Genomic DNA, 20,352 nt, shown 5'->3' with positions numbered 1-20,352 from the left:
ACCCTACATGAACACATAGATAATACTATGGAAAGACTGTTATGATCTATGTACACGGATGCAGGCCATCCAATTTCGAGATTAGAACAACAAAACCAAACCATGATTATATATATATTCAAAAATCAGTAAGATGATGTTAATTTTATATGAGTGAATATTATATTTGGGGTGAAATTTGACTAGCTTTTCTGTTAATTAAACTGATATATCATTACTTACCATTGATCCTCGTTAGCTCTTATTCTCCAACATCGTTGAAGGTGAATTTAAAGTCGCAACTTCCGTTTTTATTATCGCATTCACAACTTTTTGAATTTACTACTTTTGAGTTTCTTTTCACAGAGAGCCGACAAGGCATTCCATCACATAATTGAGACCTCTCAGGAGAATTTGATGCTGCAGGTGATACAACAGTAAAAAAAATCAATTCGTAGGCTAGCTTTGACCAACATCAGAGAATAATCATTGGACTACATTTTATTAATATGCTTAAGTAGATGTTAAAAAACTATATATATATATATATATATATATATATATATATATATATATATATATATATATATATATAAACGACTTCGAATATATGTCTCAATATCCTTGTCCAAAAACGAATCATTTAATTCGTCAAAGCTATCATAAGGATCCATGTGATACATTTGAATTAGCTCTACCACAAACTGTGGGTCCTTTAAGTACTATAATTTTCACAAACGTAACATCTCCTAATGTAGAGATGTCTTGTTAAATTCCTAGGTGTATAATAATTTGGATTTTGATTTGACTTAAATATCATGTGTTTTCTGATTTTGGTGATATACCTGTATAATGTCGTTGATTTAATCCGTAGCATCATCAATGAGATTTTGATTCCTAAGACCATAGCATGTGCATAACATGCATGTACATGTATATTTTTACTTTTTGTGAAACTAAAAGTTTTCGAAAAAAATTGATGTATGAAGAAACATCATTTTTCTCGTAAAGTTATATGTTACACACTTACATGCACGAGAGTTCATATCAATATATCAATTTTTCAGAAAATTTTATCAATTAGTAGACTGAATTTAATTTTTTATAAGAGAATAGGAAAGAGAAGAATAGAGGTGAGAGAGATAAATTAAAACACATGTACAAAAGAATCAAAAAAAGAGGTACAGTTTTCGTTAACTGACCACTGAACTGAAAATAAATGAATGTGTTGGTAAAGGAAAAAACCCAAACCTTTATTTCATAGGATTTGAAATTAAATCAATTTGACAGTTTTGTCAGAAAAAGGAAAACCTTATTTGAATATATATTCATTAACTTACATATGATTTTCAGGTAAATAGACAGTTTCTCATTTAGTGTAAAACCCAATAATGATGAATATGTTAACTCTACATTATAGTCAGAGTTAAATGTTGACATAGTCATAAAACTTGCAAAATTTGGTATTCTTGGTATATAGATCTGGTCCGAACTATCTATAGATTTTATGTATATTCAACTTAAAAGATCATGTGTTGCTGAAAAGATATCAAGCTTACATGACGATAATCTAATTGTAATTGGATGTGCCAATCCAAAAATCTGGCGTAGTTTGATTTTTCTGGAAATACAGAATATATATAAAGACTACGAGATGGATGACATAACATGTATTTATGTCTACCCATACTACAATATTGTACATGTTGTTCTATTGATTTCTTTTGTAAATACATGCACAAACATGAATCTGAAAATTTTTTTTTTTTTTTTTTTTTTGGTCATCCGAAATTAATTAGAGCTCAAAAGAGCCATTTCTGAGGAATGTTGTTTACATACGTGATATGAAGCGGTTCTGTACGAACTTGTCGTGCAAGATTATCCGTTTTTGTATTAGCACTACGAGAAATTAAAAATAAAGAAAAACTTGAAAATTCTTCCTTGTCGCTCTGAAATTCCTCCAAATACACTGAAAATGCCGACCATTCGGTTGGGAAAGACACCATCTTCACCAGGTCAGAACAGTCTGTAAAGAACGTTACCTCTTGGTTATCTGCACCAATCATACACTTCATTGCCCAAATAAGGGCCTCGACTTCTGCATGTAATGTAGATAGACTTCTACGGAGGTTCGCTGCTCCCATTGTTAGCGGTTCTCCAGTTGATGATGTAAAAACATGAATCTGAAAATTGTTCTTAATAAGATTATTTTTATTTTAAGTCACTAGAGACAAACTACAACGACTAGGATAGTGTATTATTAGAGAAACTTAAAATCTGTTTATGAACAAACTAAAAATTGAACCATCGAATCTTTAAACACAAGTTACACTCCAAACCTTATAGCTGAGAGCACGTCTGTCTATTAAAAAAAAAAATGAAAAAATGTCATCAAATAAACGATTTTTGAGGATTTTTTTTTTAACTTTTGAAATGATATTTTAAAAATTTTACTTAGTAAATGATTTACACTTATACAATAAGACCATATATAATATCCAAACTAAATTTTAATTTTCCGTATTATTAAGGAAAGTTCAAAAATTTAATTTGCATATATTAAAAAAACTTTGTTAAAAAGATTATCTTTTTCTTCAAAAATTATATATCCTTTAAATTTAAAATTATATTGTATCTACGTTATTAAACGTCTACCATACTTACAGTTTTTAATGCGTCATAAATTATGTGACTTTTTCTTACTTGCCAAAAAGAAAACAAAAAAAGAGTAAATAAAACACGAATAAAGTAACGTTAGGTAAATGGCTAAACACGAGGAAAAGCCAAAGAAGTAAAGAATTCAATTTATTATCTCCATCAAAATTTAATAAAATGAAATAAAAAAATTAATAAAAAAAATAAAAAGATGCTTTGGGGAGTGGATCTATAAGCTTGTTATATAAAGGAGGATAGATAGTGAGGGTTTTCTACCTTCTTCTACCTAAAGGAAGTCTTTACACAGAGAACCAAAAGAAAAATAAAGAGAAAAGAACAAAAAAAAAAAGGCTTTAAATTTGTAAATTTAGAATAAATGGAAGAACATCTAAATCCATTAGCAGTGACTCATCTTCTTCAACACACACTAAGAAGCTTATGCATCCATGAGAATTCTCAATGGGTTTATGCTGTTTTCTGGAGGATCTTGCCCAGAAACTATCCACCTCCCAAGTAAGCTTATCATCAAAATCAACCTTAAATTTCGAAAATAGTTCTACTTTCTTGTTATTATTTTCTTATTGTGAGTTTTTTGGGGCATGTGTTATAAAATATAGGTAATTTTCATTGAGAAACAATTCTTTGTTTAAATGGTAAATATATATATTGATAATTTCATGTTGTTTGCTAGTAGATGGGATGGTCAAGGAGCTTATGATAGATCAAGAGGGAACAGGAGAAACTGGTATGGTAAAACTACTTATATATATATATGTATATGTACATATGTTACAAAACTTTATGTATATATAAAATTTTCTTGGCGTGTATATATGTAAATAATTGGCAGGATCTTGGTTTGGGAAGATGGGTTTTGCAACTTTGCAGCTTCTGCCGCGGAAATGAGCTCCGGGGAGTGTAGTGGCGGCGGCGGTGGCTCAACGGGCTACGGAAATAGTGATTTTCAACAATACCAAGGGCTTCAGCCTGAGTTGTTCTTCAAGATGTCTCATGAAATCTACAATTACGGAGAAGGGTCTGTGAGGATAATATACACATATTTTTCAGCAAAAGTTAAATGAAATTTACACAAAGAAATATATATATATTTTTTAATTTATATATATAGTTTTTTTGGTAGGATTTCCAATTTATATATTTGTATATAGTACTTTCTCTCTTTTGAGTTTCACTTTTTTTGTTAATTGAGTTTTTGGACCGAAGTCCATACCATTTCAATACCTATTTTCTAACTCACATTTTATATCCATATGTATGTATATGTAACCAAGTTGGTTTTAGAAAGTTATGAGTCAAAGTTCCTCTTTTAAAAAAAAAAAGTTTATCCATATCTGTTTAAAAAGTCTTGAACATTGTTTACAAAGTGTTTTGATCAAAAATTAAGCTGATAAGAGAGGAGTATTTAAGTATTTGTTTTTGGCGAAGGGAATATTAAACTAATCATTGTCAACTAAATATTATAATGGTTGTTAATTAATTTAATAATCCTCTAATGATTGAAAATGTGTTATTAAATTTTGTGCAGGTTGATAGGAAAAGTAGCTGCAGATCACAGTCACAAGTGGATTTATAAAGAACCTAATGACCAAGAGATTAACTTCTTATCTGCTTGGCACAATTCTGCTGACTCAGTAAGCATATGCTTATAACCTACATATACACTATACACTCCTTTACATACACATATTTATAAGAAGAAAAAAAATGTAGCAATGTATATATGTGAAATTTACACACACATATGTATAAGCATTCTTATTCACTAACACTAATTGAAAGTTATGTTTTTTTTTTGCAGTACCCTAGGACATGGGAAGCTCAGTTTCAGTCAGGTATCAAAGTATGTTTCTCAACTCTCTCACTTTTTTTTTTTTTTAACATTTTCATACATGGTTTTACATATATGTATTATATATCTAACTATTTAAGTATATATCTTCATATATAATTACGTGAAAATGTTTTGCAGACCATTGCCTTGATTTCTGTTCGAGAAGGTGTTGTCCAGTTAGGAGCTGTTCACAAGGTTTTTTTTCTCTCTCTCTCTACCTTACACATTTTGTATATATATTCATATGCAAGCAAGAAGATATATTTACGTATTAAATTGTTATATTAATTAAAAGGTGATAGAGGATTTAAGCTATGTTGTGATGCTAAGAAAAAAGCTGAGCTATATAGAGAGCATCCCTGGAGTACTTCTTCCTCATCCTTCTTCTTCTGGTTACCCTTTCATCAACGCTTCTCCTTCTGACACGTGGCATTTCCCCGGAGTCGCTCCTCTTCCGCATCAGCAGCATGAACACCAGTTTTATCACTCTGACCACAACCACCGCTTCTTGATGGGCCATCACAACCAGCCACAAGCGGTAGTAGGAGGGGCTGCACCGCCTCTACCACTTTCGATGAAGATAACGCCCTCAATGAGTAGCCTCGAGGCGCTTCTCTCAAAGCTTCCGTCAGTTGTACCTCCGGCAACGCAGCCGGGGTACTACCCGTTTCACCACAGTGCTAAAGAAGAAATGAGTCAAGAAGAACAAAACGATGCGTTTAGGGTTGAACGTAATGATTTGGTGGGTGAGGGTAGTAATAATCATAATCATAATAATTACAATAGTAATAATGATATGTATAACTATAGCAATAATTGCAGCAACAATAAGATCGGTGGGTTTCTTAGTGAGGATTATTGAGTCTAGTAAAATATCTCTTTTTTTGTCGTACAATAAGTATAAATTGTACTAAGAATTTTCGTAGTCTGACATTTGTAATTCTTAGATTTTATTTTTCTCTTAGTTGTCAAAAATAATATAAATTATTTTCTTATAATATTTGCATTGTAGCAGTATGTATGTCTTGTTTCTGACATAGTGACGTAGTACGTTGTTTTAACGGTACTTGTGTTAAAATGTTGCAGATTCCATGTCTTGAACAAAATATTACGTAAAAATTATAAAGTAAAAAAAATAATATGTAAAATATTCTTACTTTTCAATGGAATTTCTAATGTTAGGCTTCTTTGGACTTACCAAGTTGTTTTTCATAATTTCAATTTTTTTTTTTTGAACGTAATGTTAAATTATATTCAAAGAAAAATATACATTTTTACAACGAGTGCAACGGGCAATCGAGAGAAAAGTTTGAAGATTACAATCTGATTTTCAAAAGAAATTTGAGAAGTGTTTGAAGCCAATCAAGCTCGAGTGCTAAGCCATATTTGGAACGCCATATCATACCTCCTGTCTCGCATACGTCTAATGGTGGTGATTTGGTTTCGAACCTGATAATCAATCCATCCGATGAGTGTGGCTGGGCTGTTGTGTGTATAAAAGAGTCATGAAATACTTCATTTGGTCAAGAAATAATGTAATTCTTTTATAACTAGCACCAAAAGTTGAGAAAATCGTAGTGCCGATTAGTTGAGAAGTGAGCAAAGAACTGATGTGGTATAGTCAAACTTTTTAGATAACTGATGTGGTACTGCACTGTTCCATATGAATCACATCTCATGACTTTTAAACTTTAGATCATCATATATACAAATATTATCCACAAAATTTTAGGTATAAAGGACTTCTTTTATTTTGTTTTGTTTAGCTATATATAGCTACAATAAGTGTTGAAAATGAAATTGCTATTACTTTGACCGGTATGTTCATACTATAAACCAGATAACTAATCAAATGATTGCATTACATCGTTTTATGTTTTAATAAATGTTCAAGAAAACGGACTAGGCGACGCTAAATATCATCTCACTATGACGATTACACTTTAATCAACATGTTTAGGCAGAAGTGAAATTTCAGCAATATGGACGGCATGTACACAGTTTTAGTAGTGCATAAACAATAAAGGAGGCCTAGGTGTCTTTATCTGCCATACACAATTTTGTTTAAAAGTAAACTTTTGTCCGTTTAATTTTCCAATTTTTCGTTTCCAATTATTATACTGATTTTAGTTAATGATATTACACAAAAATAAGTTTTTTTTTGTAAACGAAATAGAAATTTTTTCCTAAAAAACGTAACTACAATTTTTCTTACTAGTGCCATGGAAAATGAGTATTCATAATGTTTTCTGAGAAGTAATATATTGTCGTCTTAAATCTTTCCCATAGACTAACTAAATTAATCAATAATCGCCACTAATATGACAAATCCACTCATTAAACTTGGAACTACGACAACACCAAAATCATATGAACGCATACATTCGATATAAATTTCATTCAAAACTCAAATTTTAAATTTGAAATCTACGTAACAAAAATTCTAATACACATACTCGACAGAATCATCAAAAAGGAAAAGTTTTATTAATGATAGAAAATAAATTGAAGGAGAACAAACCATTTGACGAAACAGATTCTCATAACTCAAACTATCAAAAAGTTATCTCTCTTTAAACCCAGATTTCACACAAAGCCAACGAATCACACACACAAAACGTTCTATGAAGAAGTCTAAGGGATGTGATTATATATATTGAATTGGGAATATGTATATGAATCTTGGGATACCTGAAAAGTTCTCATAAACCACGTGGGAAATTGTTGATTTGTCCTTCCTCCAACACATCTTTGCCATTAATCTTGTAACCCACCCTCATCCGCATTACAATGGGTTTCTGAAACCAGGGAAGAACAACGATTATTCTTAGAGCTTTGTGGTCTCGGTTTCACAACAGATTGAGGTTTGTGCTGGTTGTTATAAAAATCTGGTGAAGAGAAAAAAAAAGACAAAGGGTACCTTCCCCTGTTGGCTATTTGTAACTCTCATAGTTTGTTTGATGTTTCCGTTGGCTGGAAGAGAGTTGCTGCTAGCAGGATCCAGGTGAAGTTGTAGAAACTGCAATGTGATGACAGAAATATATTAGAACATCATCGTCAACAAAACATATCACGTAAGCCTAAACCGAAACCAAACTTAATCCAAAACATGTCCAAGTATTTGAACTAATAGAACTTTGCAAAAACATGAATCTATCATGGCCATAAAAGTGTGAACTGTTTAAGCCAAGAACCAAGCCCATGGCAGAATTTTTGTTTAGGAAAGATTGTGTTCTTATTAGCTATGAATCATAAGGCTTATAATGTAAGCAGAAAAAGCAAATTTGGGACCTGACCTTTGGAACTGCAGCCTGGAAAAGAAAATCTGTGTACACGTTAGGAGTAAGATTTATGAAATTGGCCACAATGTCTGTAGTTTGAGGATTTTCTGATTGCTTTGTGAAGTTGAACTCAATCTTCAAGGAGCTGCTTTCAAATGCAACAATGGACGGATATGCTGGACCCTTGTCCTCTGTCATGGAAGAAAAGAGATGCAATCATCACATTTGAAAACATGGAGAAAGAGGGAAAATTATGCAAGTAAATCTTCAATGATATTGCGCATCTTTACCGCTCTTTGGTGGGGTGGGACCAAATCCATCCAATAAATCCATCATCGAAGAAGGCGCAGAAATTGTATCCATGGAGGCTATTGGAGCATTGTTATCTTGAATAGATAACAAGTCTCCATTTGTTGAGCCATTTTGCACAGGGGCAGGAGCTCCAATTGACAACAGATCCATAAGAATATCCGCGCCAGCTTTTGATGGCTGCATGGCACCTGAAATTGACAAATGCAGGGGTAAATAAAGGGGCCGAAGATTTAGAAACTATGTGAAACTTCACAACTGAACATCCTAAACTCTCTACAAAACGTAACACCATTTACTTATCTTCACTAAAAAATTTACAGTTTTCTTCGAGTCATAGTTAGGACAGGCCATACTGCAGTTGAGGAAACATGACCAGACAAAATCATCTGGCTGAAGAAAACATATATGAATTATGATCTAACTTAGACCCCAAGAAGATAATGCCATACAGATGGTTAACATTATCAGTTGCAATACAAGAAAATCTGAAATAATTTAATTTTTTCTTTGAACTGGTGAAGTGGAATAGTAGAAGCTTGGAAATCTAACCAGGTTGTGCTGAAGGCTGCGTTAAATCAATACCAAGAAGATCTTGAAGAAAGTTGTTACTGGAGGAGGTAGGTGCAGGAGTATCATCAGAGCCAAGGTCGAGTAAATCTACTAGAGGAGCTGGAGCAGCTTTAGCAACACCGTTTGGAATGCTAAGCGGAGATTTTCCAGAAGTTGACACAGCTGCTGGTAAAGAACCAGCTCTCCTTCCACTAAATGTTGCCTCATCAAGGACCGGCATTCTTTCAACCAGGGCAGATCTGCATATATATAGATTGATTGTGTTGAGTAATTTAGTAGATCAATACCTAGGGAACTCTCTCATTCAAAATTGATGAAAACAGATATGTCCAGTAGCATTGAAAGAATTACCTTATATTCTGATGCTTTTGAATAACTGAACTGAATTCCAGGGATCTTTGTTGCAGTTCTAAGACAAAGCTACCTTTGTTCTGCCCTATAATACTTTTAACCCTCCTGTAAGCAAATACAGTAAGCCGATCATTGGTGAGAAGTATCATTGACTAATTTTCATTGCGACCTAATTAATAAAAAAATTACAGGGACATGAATAGAGTTCATGCGTGATTATAGAAAATCTAGAATCAACTGTGTAGACATAATATAGCTAGGTAGGAGTTGGCATACTCTGAACAAGAAGGGAAACGGGATGAGATCTTTAACAGAGCAATGAGTGACATTGCCTTAGTCGTGACATCCGATGTATGATGCTTAATAGCAGTCTCGACAACATCCACTGCATCTGATTCTGTTACCTGATTACAGAAGCTTGAGAACACAAATTAATCTCTATCCTCCTAATATCTAAGTTGAAAACTATATCTTTAGCATGTAAAGAGGATCATTCAAAATGTTGCAGGTAGAAATGTTCAGTAATGAATCTATTTGAATGAGCAATCAAATAATAAGGAATAAACATCCCCTTAAGACACAGAAAATAACAGCTGAGACGATACCATTTTCTTCACTTTTTATCAACCAGAAAACTAGCCAGCGCAGAAAATCCACAAAACGGAGAGTTAATATTTCTAGGGGTGTGAGGATCCCCAAGCAAATCAGTGAAGCATAAAAATTTTACAAGACAAAGAAAAAAAAAAGACAAAGTAAGAAAGAGATCCCCTAATTGCGCATCCAGTATCAGTCACAACAATAAACCCTTAGTGCAGGATGATAGTACTTACCGTTATTGGATCTTCTAAGTCAAGCATTCCAGCATTGTTAACCAACAGATCAGCATATTCTCCTATGCACCATATTGCAACGCGGACAAGCGTTTCCTGCCCAAACATGATAATGACACTCTTACTCCTAAGTTACAAGATATTCAAATTTAGGAAATGTCTGACCAAAGAAATATGTCACCTACCTGTTCAAAAGATGTATGTAATGCTCTGTACAAAGCCCTGACAGTGTACCCATGGAGATCAGGGGCATTTGTTATTACAACAATCAGCGCGTGCCATACATCCTCTTTCACATAAGTTCCAGCCTGTTATGAACATAATCAAGATTAGAAGGCTCAGATTAGGATCTACTTACTTTCATATGAAGTAAAAAGTTTGTTGTGAGTTAAAGAAGCCTGCATGTCCTTTGGTGCCGATAAGTATGGAAAAACGTAATCTCACAACCTGGGCTAAAAATATACCTCCGATAGAACCTTTAGCATTTGATCAATGTACCAGATTTTCTCTGGAGCAAACCTAGTCAAAAGGAAATACCAAAATTCAGTAACCAATCAGGTCTGATGGACACCATTTATCCAGGCCAGCATCTGATAAACTTTAGGGATTATTAATTGAGCTTAACGCCCAACTTTGATACAAATTAAAATGTTCAGTTACCATATACTAGAAGAATGAAATCTCAGTACATGCTGGCTGAAAAGTTGGGCAACTTACTTTTCAACAATGGAGCATATCTTTGCAGTAAGATCTCCTTTAAAATCTTGTTCGCTTACTTCCAAATATTCTATAAGCTCCTTTGCTAGTGGCTTCACGTTATTCTCATTCACCAGAAGGTAAATAAGCTCAAGTGCCCTTTTCTGAATTGAAGCATCTGAATCCTAAACCAAAAGATATTAAACACTTTCCATTTAATCAAGAATCATTTCACTCCACCTAAACAGAATTGGATGGTTACATGTACACAGATTCAGTTACTATACTAGAACACAAAGTCGGGAAGCATGATACAGCTCTGATGCATAAATTGCATTCTATAACCAGTAAAAACAGTGGAAACACAATCGTCTGGTAAATCAATAAGATACCCTAACAAAGAAATAACTCCACATAAAATACCTTAACACACTCCAGGATTGTAGCTCTGTGCCTCTGAACCGCTTGGGAATCAACAGTTAAGGATCTCATCAGCATGTTTAATGCTACGTATCTGAGAAAGCAAAGCTAAGGTTTATTCTCTTCTGGAAGGTGGTCAGTGGAGAGACAAGAAAGGATTCAGATGAAGTGTGTTATCAATTTTTACAAAATGTCTTCAACATACAATTGTTCCATCCACACACAAAACTGTCAAAACATTTCAGGTTTGGTTTATTTTATCTATATAAACAGCATCTCCTTCAAGTAGAAAGAAAACAGAATCACTGCAAACTAAACATATATGAGTGTAACAACTCTTATCGGCATTCTAGCAAACAAAAATTGGAAAAATACTGTATATGAATAATAAGATGTCAGAGATAAGGTTACAGAAAACTCAAATAAGGATGGTACTCGATAAACACCTGATGTTATTATCTCGGTTGGACAAGAATTTTCCCAAGATATTGATTGCAAGTACTCGTAAACCACCATTTTCTTCGATGCTCATTATCGTTTGAACACATTCGTATAGGATAGCATTGCCTGCATTTTTGTTTGACTCAGTTTTTGATGCCACCTAAGACATTAAAAAATCAAGTGGGGAATCAAAAATGATTATTTGTGAACATGATCCTGACTGATATATATCAAAGCAAACGTAACAAAAAAATCAATGTAGCAAAACCCATAAAGGTGAGAAAAAGGCTTCATTAATAACCATTGTTTGAGATGTAGTTTTTGTGGAATTCTTCTATTAATTTTGGAAAATCAGAAAGAACAAAACAGTATGAAAATAACAAAAAGGAAGTTTTTGAACAACAAATAAAGGATCACAAAGATAACGGAACATGAAAAACCAGGTAATTCAGGCCAACAAAAGCCTTGAGGAAAAAGCTCAACAGACAAAGTACGAACAAACCTGAGCAAGTATATCATTCATACAGTCACTGGCCTCTGCATCGCCTTGGCCCAAAACACGCAACAGTTTGAGCAATCTGATGTGAAGAAATGGATCCGTAATTCCAGCGACGTCATACTCAGGTGAATATGGACTGTTTGCAATATCTCTTAGGGTTTTAACCAAGCCCTCTGTGCATTTCTGTCAATCAGATAAGGAAACCGCTAATTTTCATAAGATTGAAAACACTAAAATCATTTCTGGATACAAGCAAAACTTATGCAAGGGTCCAAGGAAGATCATGAATCTAAAGAGACAAAATGGAATCTGTGGGGATGATATAGATTCCAGATACAATGAAACCATGAGACAGTAGAAGGCTAAGAGTTAAAAAAAGAAGTTTAATGAACAAGTGCAGAGCTAATTTCAGATTCTCCAAGAAAGAAGAAGAGTGCATACTACAACATATAAGGCATCCTAATAATCATTTAACCAAATTGATAGGATATCAGCAAATTACCTTCCGGAAATATTCAAGGGCTTCGGAACTGACTTTACAGATTTCTGTGCAAAGGTGAACTCCCGTAATGAGAACACCATGATGCTTTTCTTTGAGTAAAGCAGCACTAGGATTAATAAAGTTCTCAGAAAGATCCGGAACTTTTCTGATGATCCTTATGGCACAAAGAGCTGCCTAATTAAAGAAAAAAAGTTAATGAATGAAAAGTTCATTATAATGTATTAGTCAATGGATACCAAAAAAATGACAGAAGTAAAGTGAAGATTCGTGAAAATGATACATAGCTCTTAAATTACAGCCTTCATTTGGTTAAAACATGCACGTTAAACTAGCATCTAAAGTTTTCCAACATTTCCACCACTGAACCCCACAACAGACACCTGTTATCTGAACATATACAATGACAATACGAGAAAACACTCACTTTCTTGCGTATATTTGGATCCCGAAATTGAAGTAATCTTTCAACTTCAGGGGCGAGATCACGAGCCATTTCTGCTGAACAAATATTTCCTAAAGCGCAGAGAGCAAGCCCCACAATGTATTGGTTCGTATGATTCAGATCTCTAGACTTGAGTCAAGGTTCTCACAAGGTGAATATAAAAATTTGTACGAAGCTGCAAGCAAAAAGTTCAATACTACTAGGGAATCAAATTCGAAAATTAACACCATAAAGGATACTGCTTCAACGAGTTGGTGACGAGCATTAATACTTCTTGCCTTTCATCAAGAAGCAACATTAATCCAAGATAACCAATCCTCTTCTCTGGAAATCCAGGAGAAGCAATTAACTTCAAACATTCCATCTGCCCAAAATGTGTGGGGTAACCAAGCATATGAATGAACATAAGCTTTGCTAGATCCCGGTGTCTATAGTCCTGGTCATTTTCATTAATCGAAGCACGGATCGCAGCACACTCTTTCCTCACAACAGCCCGTTCCTCAGCAGCGGTTTTACTCGCACGTATCGCCCGAATCATGTCGCTGCAACATAAAACGATGAATGCATTTATAGTTACATATTCTCAATTTATAAAGACTCGAAGCTTGATCAAGTCCTAAGACGATTCAATCATACAACATGCTAAGATGAAATGCAATCTCCAGAATCAGCCTATAAATTTACTGATAATCTCATTTCCGATTGAATTTTTGCCGACTACTAGAAGAATCAAAGCTACATTACGGATTTAGACACTAGAAAACGGAAGAAAATGGTTGGAAATCGGAGCAAAGTGATTGCTAACCTGAGACGCGTGCCGGAAGAGAACGGATTCATGATTTGTATCAACGCCGGAGCGGTACGAAGCTGATGAAATCAGATCGGAGACGATTAGCGCGAGAAAATGGATCAACAGATTTGAAGAATCATAGATCTAAGAAGCTCAATTTCCAGATCTGAGAGTTTTTTTCTTTCACTTGATCTCTTCCACTATCGATGAAAACATATGAACAAAGAAAGAGAGACGTCTGTGTTTTTTTTTTCTCTTCACTAAAAGAAAACGGAAAATTATTAACAGTTGCGGATTCTAACGGAATCATACAACACTTTAACGGTAACAGATCAAAAGCCTCTGATTGATTGAGAAGGTTTATTTTAGGTTTTTTCTTGGGCAACAATTTTTTTTGTAGTATAAATACGTGAGAGACAAAGAGACCTAGACAGAAAATTAGGGTTATAGAAAAAACCAAAGTGAGTCGCCGATGGATATAGATAGATGTCGAAATCTCTCCGTTGTAAAATCAAACATGAGTATGAATTTAACCATGAAGGGATATTTTTGATTCGTATACTCATGTTTGATTTTACAATAGATAGATATCGACGCCTATCTCTTGTTAAACAGAGTGATTATGTTAGTTATGTTCATGACACTGTGGTTTTATCTCTTGTTAGAGAAGAGAAAGTTTTTTGTCCTCGTACATAAGAGCGTTGTTCATTTGGATTCATATTCGAGACGAAGATATGGGTGACTAATACTTAAGATTTTGGTCAATTTAAATTACCAATCTAATTATTTGTTACCCATATCTCCATCTCCAATTTAATCTCTTAAAAGTCGTGGATAGATCATCGCGTGTCGGTTACATTAGAGCCTTGATCATATGGATTCACTTGAGATGAAGATTTGGATGACAAATACTTAAAACTTTGGTAAATTTAAATTACCAATTTAATTATCTGTCACCCAAATCTTCCTCTCAGGTTTAATCTTTTAAAAACCAAAAACCACGTTCCGTGGTCATGTGGCTACTTTGCTCTAATTTCATTGGATTTTTTTATAAGTCTACTCATATAATTTGTATATGATGCCTCTTGTTGCAAAAACAAAACCAGTAAGTATAAAGATATTATATTTTGGCTTTGTAGATCAGATCTCTTTGCTTCGTTTTGTAAGATTCACTTTTATCAACACCACTAATGATGAGGTTAGCAATTATCTCGGTAAAAATTTTGGCTTCAAAGTTCGAATAAATCAGTGTACCAAAGTTTTAGATTTTTTCGGTAACTCGAATTCTTCAACATTTGATCGTGGACTCTAAAATAATGGTAGTGTGTCCACGATTGATTATTCTTCGGTTGTTGGATCTGCTAAGATGTAGTTCTTGTGGAGAATGCAAGTTAAAGAGAATGGGAAGGTCATATGAGTTATTACTTTCTTAATCTATAGAAAAGCCCTTGGTAAAACTAAAAAAAAAAAACTTTCTTAACAAAAAATTGAGCCCATTTTCTTCACTAAATTTTTTGAAAATGGTTTTGGACCCATGGCAAATGCCTATGTTGCCATGGGGTAGAGACGGGCCTGGAGTTATCTAAGCCTTGCTCTTCTTTGCAGTTTCGAAAAGGAATCAATAAAGCTTGTGCTTAGGAAAAAGCTTTAGTCATAGGAGTTCTAGAAGAGCTATGAAACCAACTAAAGGATAAGAACGAAGAAATACTTACAATTCGGAAAGGCGGCAACAGCTGAAAGCAGAGCTGCATTGAAAAGATCACCATCAGCATTCAGACCATATATGTCCTATGAGAAATTTTTAACAGCAACAATGTTCATATAGACCTCACTTAGTTAAATTTCAAAGAGTAATAAACATAGATATAAGGAGCTCAATTTCCACATAGAGAGTGTTTTCTTCACTATAGGGTTCAATTTCCACGATAAGACTTTAACAGTAACAGCTCCAAAACCAAAAAAAATCACTAAAACTCAAAAGTCTCTGATTGATTCAAGAGGTTTTGTTTTAATTTTTTCCTTTTTGGCAACAGTTGTTTTGTATTTAATAGGGTAAATTTCTTTATTTAACATGACGAATACGTGAGAGGAGAGAGAAAGACCAAGAGAAAAAAATTAGGGTTAAACAAAAACCCTAGTGGGTCGCCAATGGATAGACGAGAAGAAGAGGCGGAAGATAAAGAAATAAGTATACAATCTAAAGAAGATGAGAGTTGTAGAAAGTTTCTCGTGATGATTCCTCTTGATCTGATTCATGAGATACTCTTGAGACTTCCTGCTAAATCCGTTGCAAAGTTCCGTTGCGTATCAAAGCTATGGTCATCCATAACCACTCGCCCAGATTTCATCAGGTCGTTCGTGAGTCAGTCTTCAACTCGGTTGTGTCTTTTCGTCTGCGTGAACACAAGGGACGAGCGTCTTTCCTGCTCAATCCCTCAACATGAAAATTCGGACAGATCATCTTATCCTCATGTGGAGCGTTATCGGAAAAATGCTCCAAAATTTGATTATCACCAACGGTACTCCGAATCGGTCCATGGCTTGATAGGTTTGGGAGATTTTTGTGGGAATATTGTAGTTTGGAATCCAACCATGAGACAACATGTTACCTTACCGAAACCCGAACCAAGAGTCCCATGTGTATGTAGCTGTTTAGGATACGATCCGGTTGAGGGCAAGTATAAAGTCTTGTGCATCTCAGGTTATAGATACCAAGATCCTCTTGTTTTTACTTTGGGACCTCAAGAATCATGGAGAGTGGCCCAAAATAGCCCTAAACATGTCCCTCGATGCACCTGGGTACTAATAAGTAAATGCATCAACGGGAATTTGTATTATGAAGCGAGTATACCTTTTGGAGTCAATGATAGTTTTGAAGTTGAAAAAGTCCTTATGAGCTTCGATGTGAGGTACGAAAAGTTCAACACAATAAAAAAACCAGCTGATGATTTACTTTGCGAATTTTTCCTCGACTACGAAGGAAAATTAGCATGGGTTTGCGCCGACGTCTCTTGTATAAGATTTTGGGTTTTGGAGGATGAAGAGAAACAAGAATGGTCGCTTAGAAAATTTCTTCTCCCTATTCCAAAATTTCCTCTACGTGACACGATCTGGGAAGTTTCTTGGGAGCTGAGAGGTATTACTCACGATACTGGTGAGTTTATTTTTACAGATGAAACAACATCTGAAGCAATTTATGTCTTATATTATGATCCAAAAAGAAACCGCGTAAGGAGGGTCAAATATGAAGGTATTGGAGGGGAAGAATTCTGGAAGCTTAATGATCATTACAATGTAAGAGAGGTCCGTTTGTTTCCTAATCACAGTGAGAGTCTAATGTCTTTGGAGGACGTTCTCTCTTAGCATATGATATTTCTTCCTCACATTCAGAATGAATATTATTACTTCATGTTTTTTAGTTACGTCGTGATCATGTTGCTATAATTTCATTGGTTCATTTTCTTTCAGTCTACTAATTTATATATGATACTCTTGTTGCAAAAACCAAACCAGTTTAAGTGCAAAGATAAAGAATTTCGGTTTTGTAGGTCATATACTGTACATCTTTGCTTCATTTTGTCTGGTTTAGTTTTTTTATAAACATCACTAGTCTGTTATGAACCTTTTTTTTTTACTAGTTTTTATGAATTATGCTTCCATGTTTTTACTCTTTTTATGCCATGAGACCATTTCTATGTGTATATATTCTTTCATCACTGATGAGATGAGCAATTCTCTTGTTAAGTAAGAAGTTGTAATAAATAACCTTAAAAACCGAGTAATTCATCATAGAAATGCACATAACTAATAATCAAATTCTTCAACCACAAAAATATAAAAAGAGTAGAGATGTTTGTCAAATGCGTTAATTCCGTATAATACAATTCTTCTAATAACAATTTTTTAAGAAAAGCCTAATCAAAAACAACGTCGCTATGGACAGGCCCGGCCCAGAGGGCAAGCCACTGAAACCATGGATTCGGGCCTCAAAATTTAAGGGCTTTTTAAACTAAAAATTTGTTAAGATTTTCTTTATATTCTAAAATCTATAGATATTTCTTTAGAGACAAAAAACTTGAAAAAAAATATACAAAAAACTCTCGTTTTCTCTCGAAACAAAGAAGCGGCGATGATGTCTGATACTTTTCGGATCTGAGATGGTTCTTCATCTGTTGTTAATGGTTGATCTCAAGGAAAGATCTCCGGTTGATTTCACGGTTATAGTGGAATTTGATTTTTCGGTTTTGAAAAGGGATCTCTTTCACAAGAGAGATTTGGTTCGATTGGAAAAAGGTAGATCTGTTGGGATCCTGTTTGATCAATCTACGAGCATTAGTGAGGGCTTCTCTGAAAAGGCACAAAGAGGTTTTAATCATCTTCAAAGGTTTTGGTTAGGATTCGGAGTTATGATCTTGATTTGCTTTGATTCACAAGACATGTCTAAGGAAAGGAAGGGTATCAATCTCGCAATCAAAGGTCTGAAGTGGATTAATGCTGTATTAAGAAGAGCCATCTTTGTCTTGGTTATGGCCACAAAATCCGGGTTTTTACGGTTGGAACGGATCGAGAGCTTATGTCTTAATTTCAGCGGATCTGTGATTTATTTGGTGAGATACTCTTACATCAAGGGTTTGGAGTATAAATCAGAGGTACGAATTGGAGGTTCTATTCATCACAACACATTCTCAAAGTTTCAGGGTACCAAAAGCTTTATTCTAAGTCAATTTCTCAGAGTTTTTGAGTTTATTTGGGTTTTTTGGTCTCCTGGGTTTGTATCTTTTCGGATTTGCTTCGGGTTAGGGAAAGAGATGACTCAAAGCGATTTGGTTAATCAGGGCAGCAACATGAGTAACACCATGAAGCTTAAGATCAAGGTTCCTCGTTTTGATAACACTTCTCTGATCGAGGGCTATTCGAAGACTCTCATCGGCAGATGTATGAATCCAGCAATGCAGGATATGAAATCCTTGCTGTTCATGTTGCCAAGGATTTGGAAATTAGAGGACAGAGTTGTCGGTGCTGACTTGGGTCAAGGTCGGTTTCAATTCGATTTTGACCATGAAGAGGACATCCAGGAGATCATGAAGGTGGAACCTTTCCATTTTGATCATTGGATGCTGTCTTTGGTTAGGTGGGAACCAGTGGTGGATCGAAGATACCCATTTCTCATCACTTTCTGGATTCGGGTCATGGGGGTGCCTCTACACTTCTGGGCGGATGAAACATTCCGGAGTATTGGTTCAGATCTAGGTGAGGTCCAAGCGGTAGACTTGGACATGGGAAGGGTACAGGTTAAGCTTGATGGGTTTAAACCATTGTGTTTTGAGGCGGCGGTGGAGTTTCACAGTGGTGAAGAGACGATGGTCTCGCTGAGGTATGAGAGACTTTTTGGTTTCTGCCGGAAATGTCACAGTCTTTGTCATGAACAGATGCGGTGTCCAGTTTTTGGGGATAAGGGAAAGCAGAATATTCACAAAGAGGATCCAAAGCGGGATAATAAGCTTCAAAGCTACAAAGGTGCTACCATTAATGGTCTCGTTCCTGGGAATTCTTCGGGTTCGAATGGAGCTGTCTCCGCAGAATCTTCCCAAGGACCATCTGCGGTTGAAAACAGGGCTGTAATTTATCAGGACAACTCGCACCGGTCTAAGCAGATTTCTGGTACCAAGGCTAAGAAGGGGAGAAGGAATCCATTTCTGGCTCCTATTCAAGCTTCAACAACCCAATTGGCGGTTCAAGTAACTGGTTTATCTTCGTTAAAAACGGACACGGTGGGGATGAGTCTCTCCGCTCATGAGAAGAAGATGCTAGAGGCTTTTCTAGTCTCTGATTCGGGGAAGACGGTGACAGATTCGGGTACTCTTGGTGCTAATATGGAAGGGCGTTCTAGTGACACAATCCCAAATAAGGTGGTGCGTAAGAATCTCTTTTCGGGTCCTGAAGAAGTTACTTTTAAGAGCAGGACAGAGAATACTCTCGGGTTGGCAGAACAACATGATCTTTTCTCGGATGATTTAAGTCAGTTGCTTGCTCAGGATTTTCCTCTCGTAGGAGAATCTTCTCTGAATTTTATGGATACCATAATGGAGGAGAAAGAAAGTGGTGTGGAGATAGCCCATGAGGAGGGAGAGTTTAAGGCAGAGAATGAAGAGGATATTAAAGGGGATCACGAAGGAGATAAAATTGAGGAAGTGGTCATTCCGGTCACTGAGAAGGATGCAAGTACAGTTTCTGTTTCGGATACTGTCCCAAAGGAACAAGAACATGAAGAGGAAAAAGAGGAAAACTCGCAGGGAGAAGATGATTTGGAAACGGATCAACCTGCAAAAAGAAAAGCGGTTAAGAACAAAGGGATTTTGGTAGGAATTAGCTCCAGGAAGAGGAATTATTTGGCATCACCTCGCAAACGATCGGTTCCAAAAACTGGTGGCCCGACGGTGGGTTCTGGATCTCTTCAAGGGGAGAAACCTCCTATTAAACATTGATTGAATTAATGTCTCTATCAGTTTGGATGGGGAAGTGGTCGAATTTCAATTTCTTAGAAATAAGTTCTTTACAAGAACATGATTTTCTGTATTCTTTCAGTTGTCATTGTTGTTCGGTAAATCCGAATTATGTCGGTACGGTCTCTTTTTATTTTCTCCTTGCAAGATGTAACTTACAGATTCTTTATGTGTTTCATATAATCTGTGAGCTCAAAGTAATAAAGGAAAGTTATTTTTTCCATCGGTT

General features: G+C 35.2%; 4 protein-coding genes across 9 annotated transcripts; 3 read left to right on the top strand and 1 right to left on the bottom strand.

Moving 5' to 3' along the window:
• The first annotated feature begins 2,858 nt into the window (after nt 1–2,858).
• On the top strand, nt 2,859–5,486 carry LOC9322704. Of its 2 annotated transcripts, none has more exons than XM_021034838.1 (7): nt 2,859–3,147; nt 3,326–3,379; nt 3,485–3,670; nt 4,181–4,286; nt 4,454–4,495; nt 4,625–4,681; nt 4,782–5,486. In XM_021034838.1, exons 1-7 carry the CDS (start codon nt 3,011–3,013, stop codon nt 5,346–5,348), a joined length of 1,149 nt encoding a protein of 382 aa, XP_020890497.1. In that variant the 5' UTR covers nt 2,859–3,010; the 3' UTR covers nt 5,349–5,486. The 2 variants fall into 2 exon arrangements, with proteins under 2 accessions (XP_020890497.1, XP_002888155.1); XM_002888109.2 differs by having other exon boundaries at nt 2,861–3,147; nt 3,329–3,379.
• On the bottom strand, nt 3,567–13,911 carry LOC9324218 (AP-1 complex subunit gamma-2). Of its 5 annotated transcripts, none has more exons than XM_021034837.1 (19): nt 13,636–13,861; nt 13,070–13,372; nt 12,813–12,954; nt 12,389–12,562; nt 11,890–12,069; nt 11,393–11,547; nt 10,950–11,040; nt 10,548–10,711; nt 10,295–10,349; nt 10,016–10,138; nt 9,831–9,926; nt 9,277–9,404; nt 9,001–9,105; nt 8,629–8,888; nt 8,058–8,267; nt 7,783–7,958; nt 7,407–7,505; nt 7,178–7,284; nt 3,567–3,652 (listed from the first exon to the last, which is right to left on the bottom strand). In XM_021034837.1, the coding sequence occupies exons 1-18, from the start codon at nt 13,665–13,667 to the stop codon at nt 7,189–7,191; spliced, it is 2,589 nt and encodes an 862-aa protein (XP_020890496.1). In that variant the 5' UTR covers nt 13,668–13,861; the 3' UTR covers nt 3,567–3,652; nt 7,178–7,188. The 5 variants fall into 5 exon arrangements, with proteins under 5 accessions (XP_020890496.1, XP_020890493.1, XP_020890492.1 ...); XM_021034834.1 differs by lacking the exon at nt 3,567–3,652 and adding an exon at nt 5,088–5,166; XM_021034833.1 differs by lacking the exon at nt 3,567–3,652 and adding an exon at nt 5,729–5,969.
• Nucleotides 13,912–15,733: 1,822 nt separating this feature from the next.
• On the top strand, nt 15,734–17,155 carry LOC9322703 (putative F-box protein At4g21240). Its single transcript, XM_002888108.2, has one exon. The coding sequence runs from the start codon at nt 15,769–15,771 to the stop codon at nt 16,981–16,983; it is 1,215 nt and encodes a 404-aa protein (XP_002888154.1). The 5' UTR covers nt 15,734–15,768; the 3' UTR covers nt 16,984–17,155.
• Nucleotides 17,156–17,717: 562 nt separating this feature from the next.
• Nucleotides 17,718–20,352, top strand: LOC110224290. The gene has a single exon (XM_021010313.1). The coding sequence runs from the start codon at nt 17,778–17,780 to the stop codon at nt 20,103–20,105; it is 2,328 nt and encodes a 775-aa protein (XP_020865972.1). The 5' UTR covers nt 17,718–17,777; the 3' UTR covers nt 20,106–20,352.

This window comes from Arabidopsis lyrata (genome assembly GCF_000004255.2).
Source record: "Arabidopsis lyrata subsp. lyrata unplaced genomic scaffold ARALYscaffold_2, whole genome shotgun sequence".
Taxonomy (NCBI): Eukaryota; Viridiplantae; Streptophyta; class Magnoliopsida; order Brassicales; family Brassicaceae; genus Arabidopsis; species Arabidopsis lyrata.
This window is presented reverse-complemented; position numbering and strand designations above follow the sequence as displayed.

Excerpts from the sequence above, each read along its gene's own strand:
- LOC110224290 (XM_021010313.1), top strand. The coding sequence starts at position 17,778 with ATGGTTCTTCATCTGTTGTTAATGGTTGATCTCAAGGAAAGATCTCCG.
- LOC9322704 (XM_021034838.1), top strand. The coding sequence starts at position 3,011 with ATGGAAGAACATCTAAATCCATTAGCAGTGACTCATCTTCTTCAACAC. Across the intron at positions 3,671-4,180 it reads ATCTACAATTACGGAGAAGG|GTTGATAGGAAAAGTAGCTG; the intron begins GTCTGTGAGGAT and ends AATTTTGTGCAG. Across the intron at positions 4,682-4,781 it reads AGTTAGGAGCTGTTCACAAG|GTGATAGAGGATTTAAGCTA; the intron begins GTTTTTTTTCTC and ends ATTAATTAAAAG.
- LOC9324218 (XM_021034832.1), bottom strand. The coding sequence starts at position 13,667 with ATGAATCCGTTCTCTTCCGGCACGCGTCTCAG. Across the intron at positions 13,373-13,635 it reads TCTTCCGGCACGCGTCTCAG|CGACATGATTCGGGCGATAC; the intron begins GTTAGCAATCAC and ends TTTATGTTGCAG. Across the intron at positions 9,405-9,830 it reads ACTTAGAAGATCCAATAACG|GTAACAGAATCAGATGCAGT; the intron begins GTAAGTACTATC and ends TTCTGTAATCAG.
- LOC9322703 (XM_002888108.2), top strand. The coding sequence starts at position 15,769 with ATGGATAGACGAGAAGAAGAGGCGGAAGATAAAGAAATAAGTATACAA.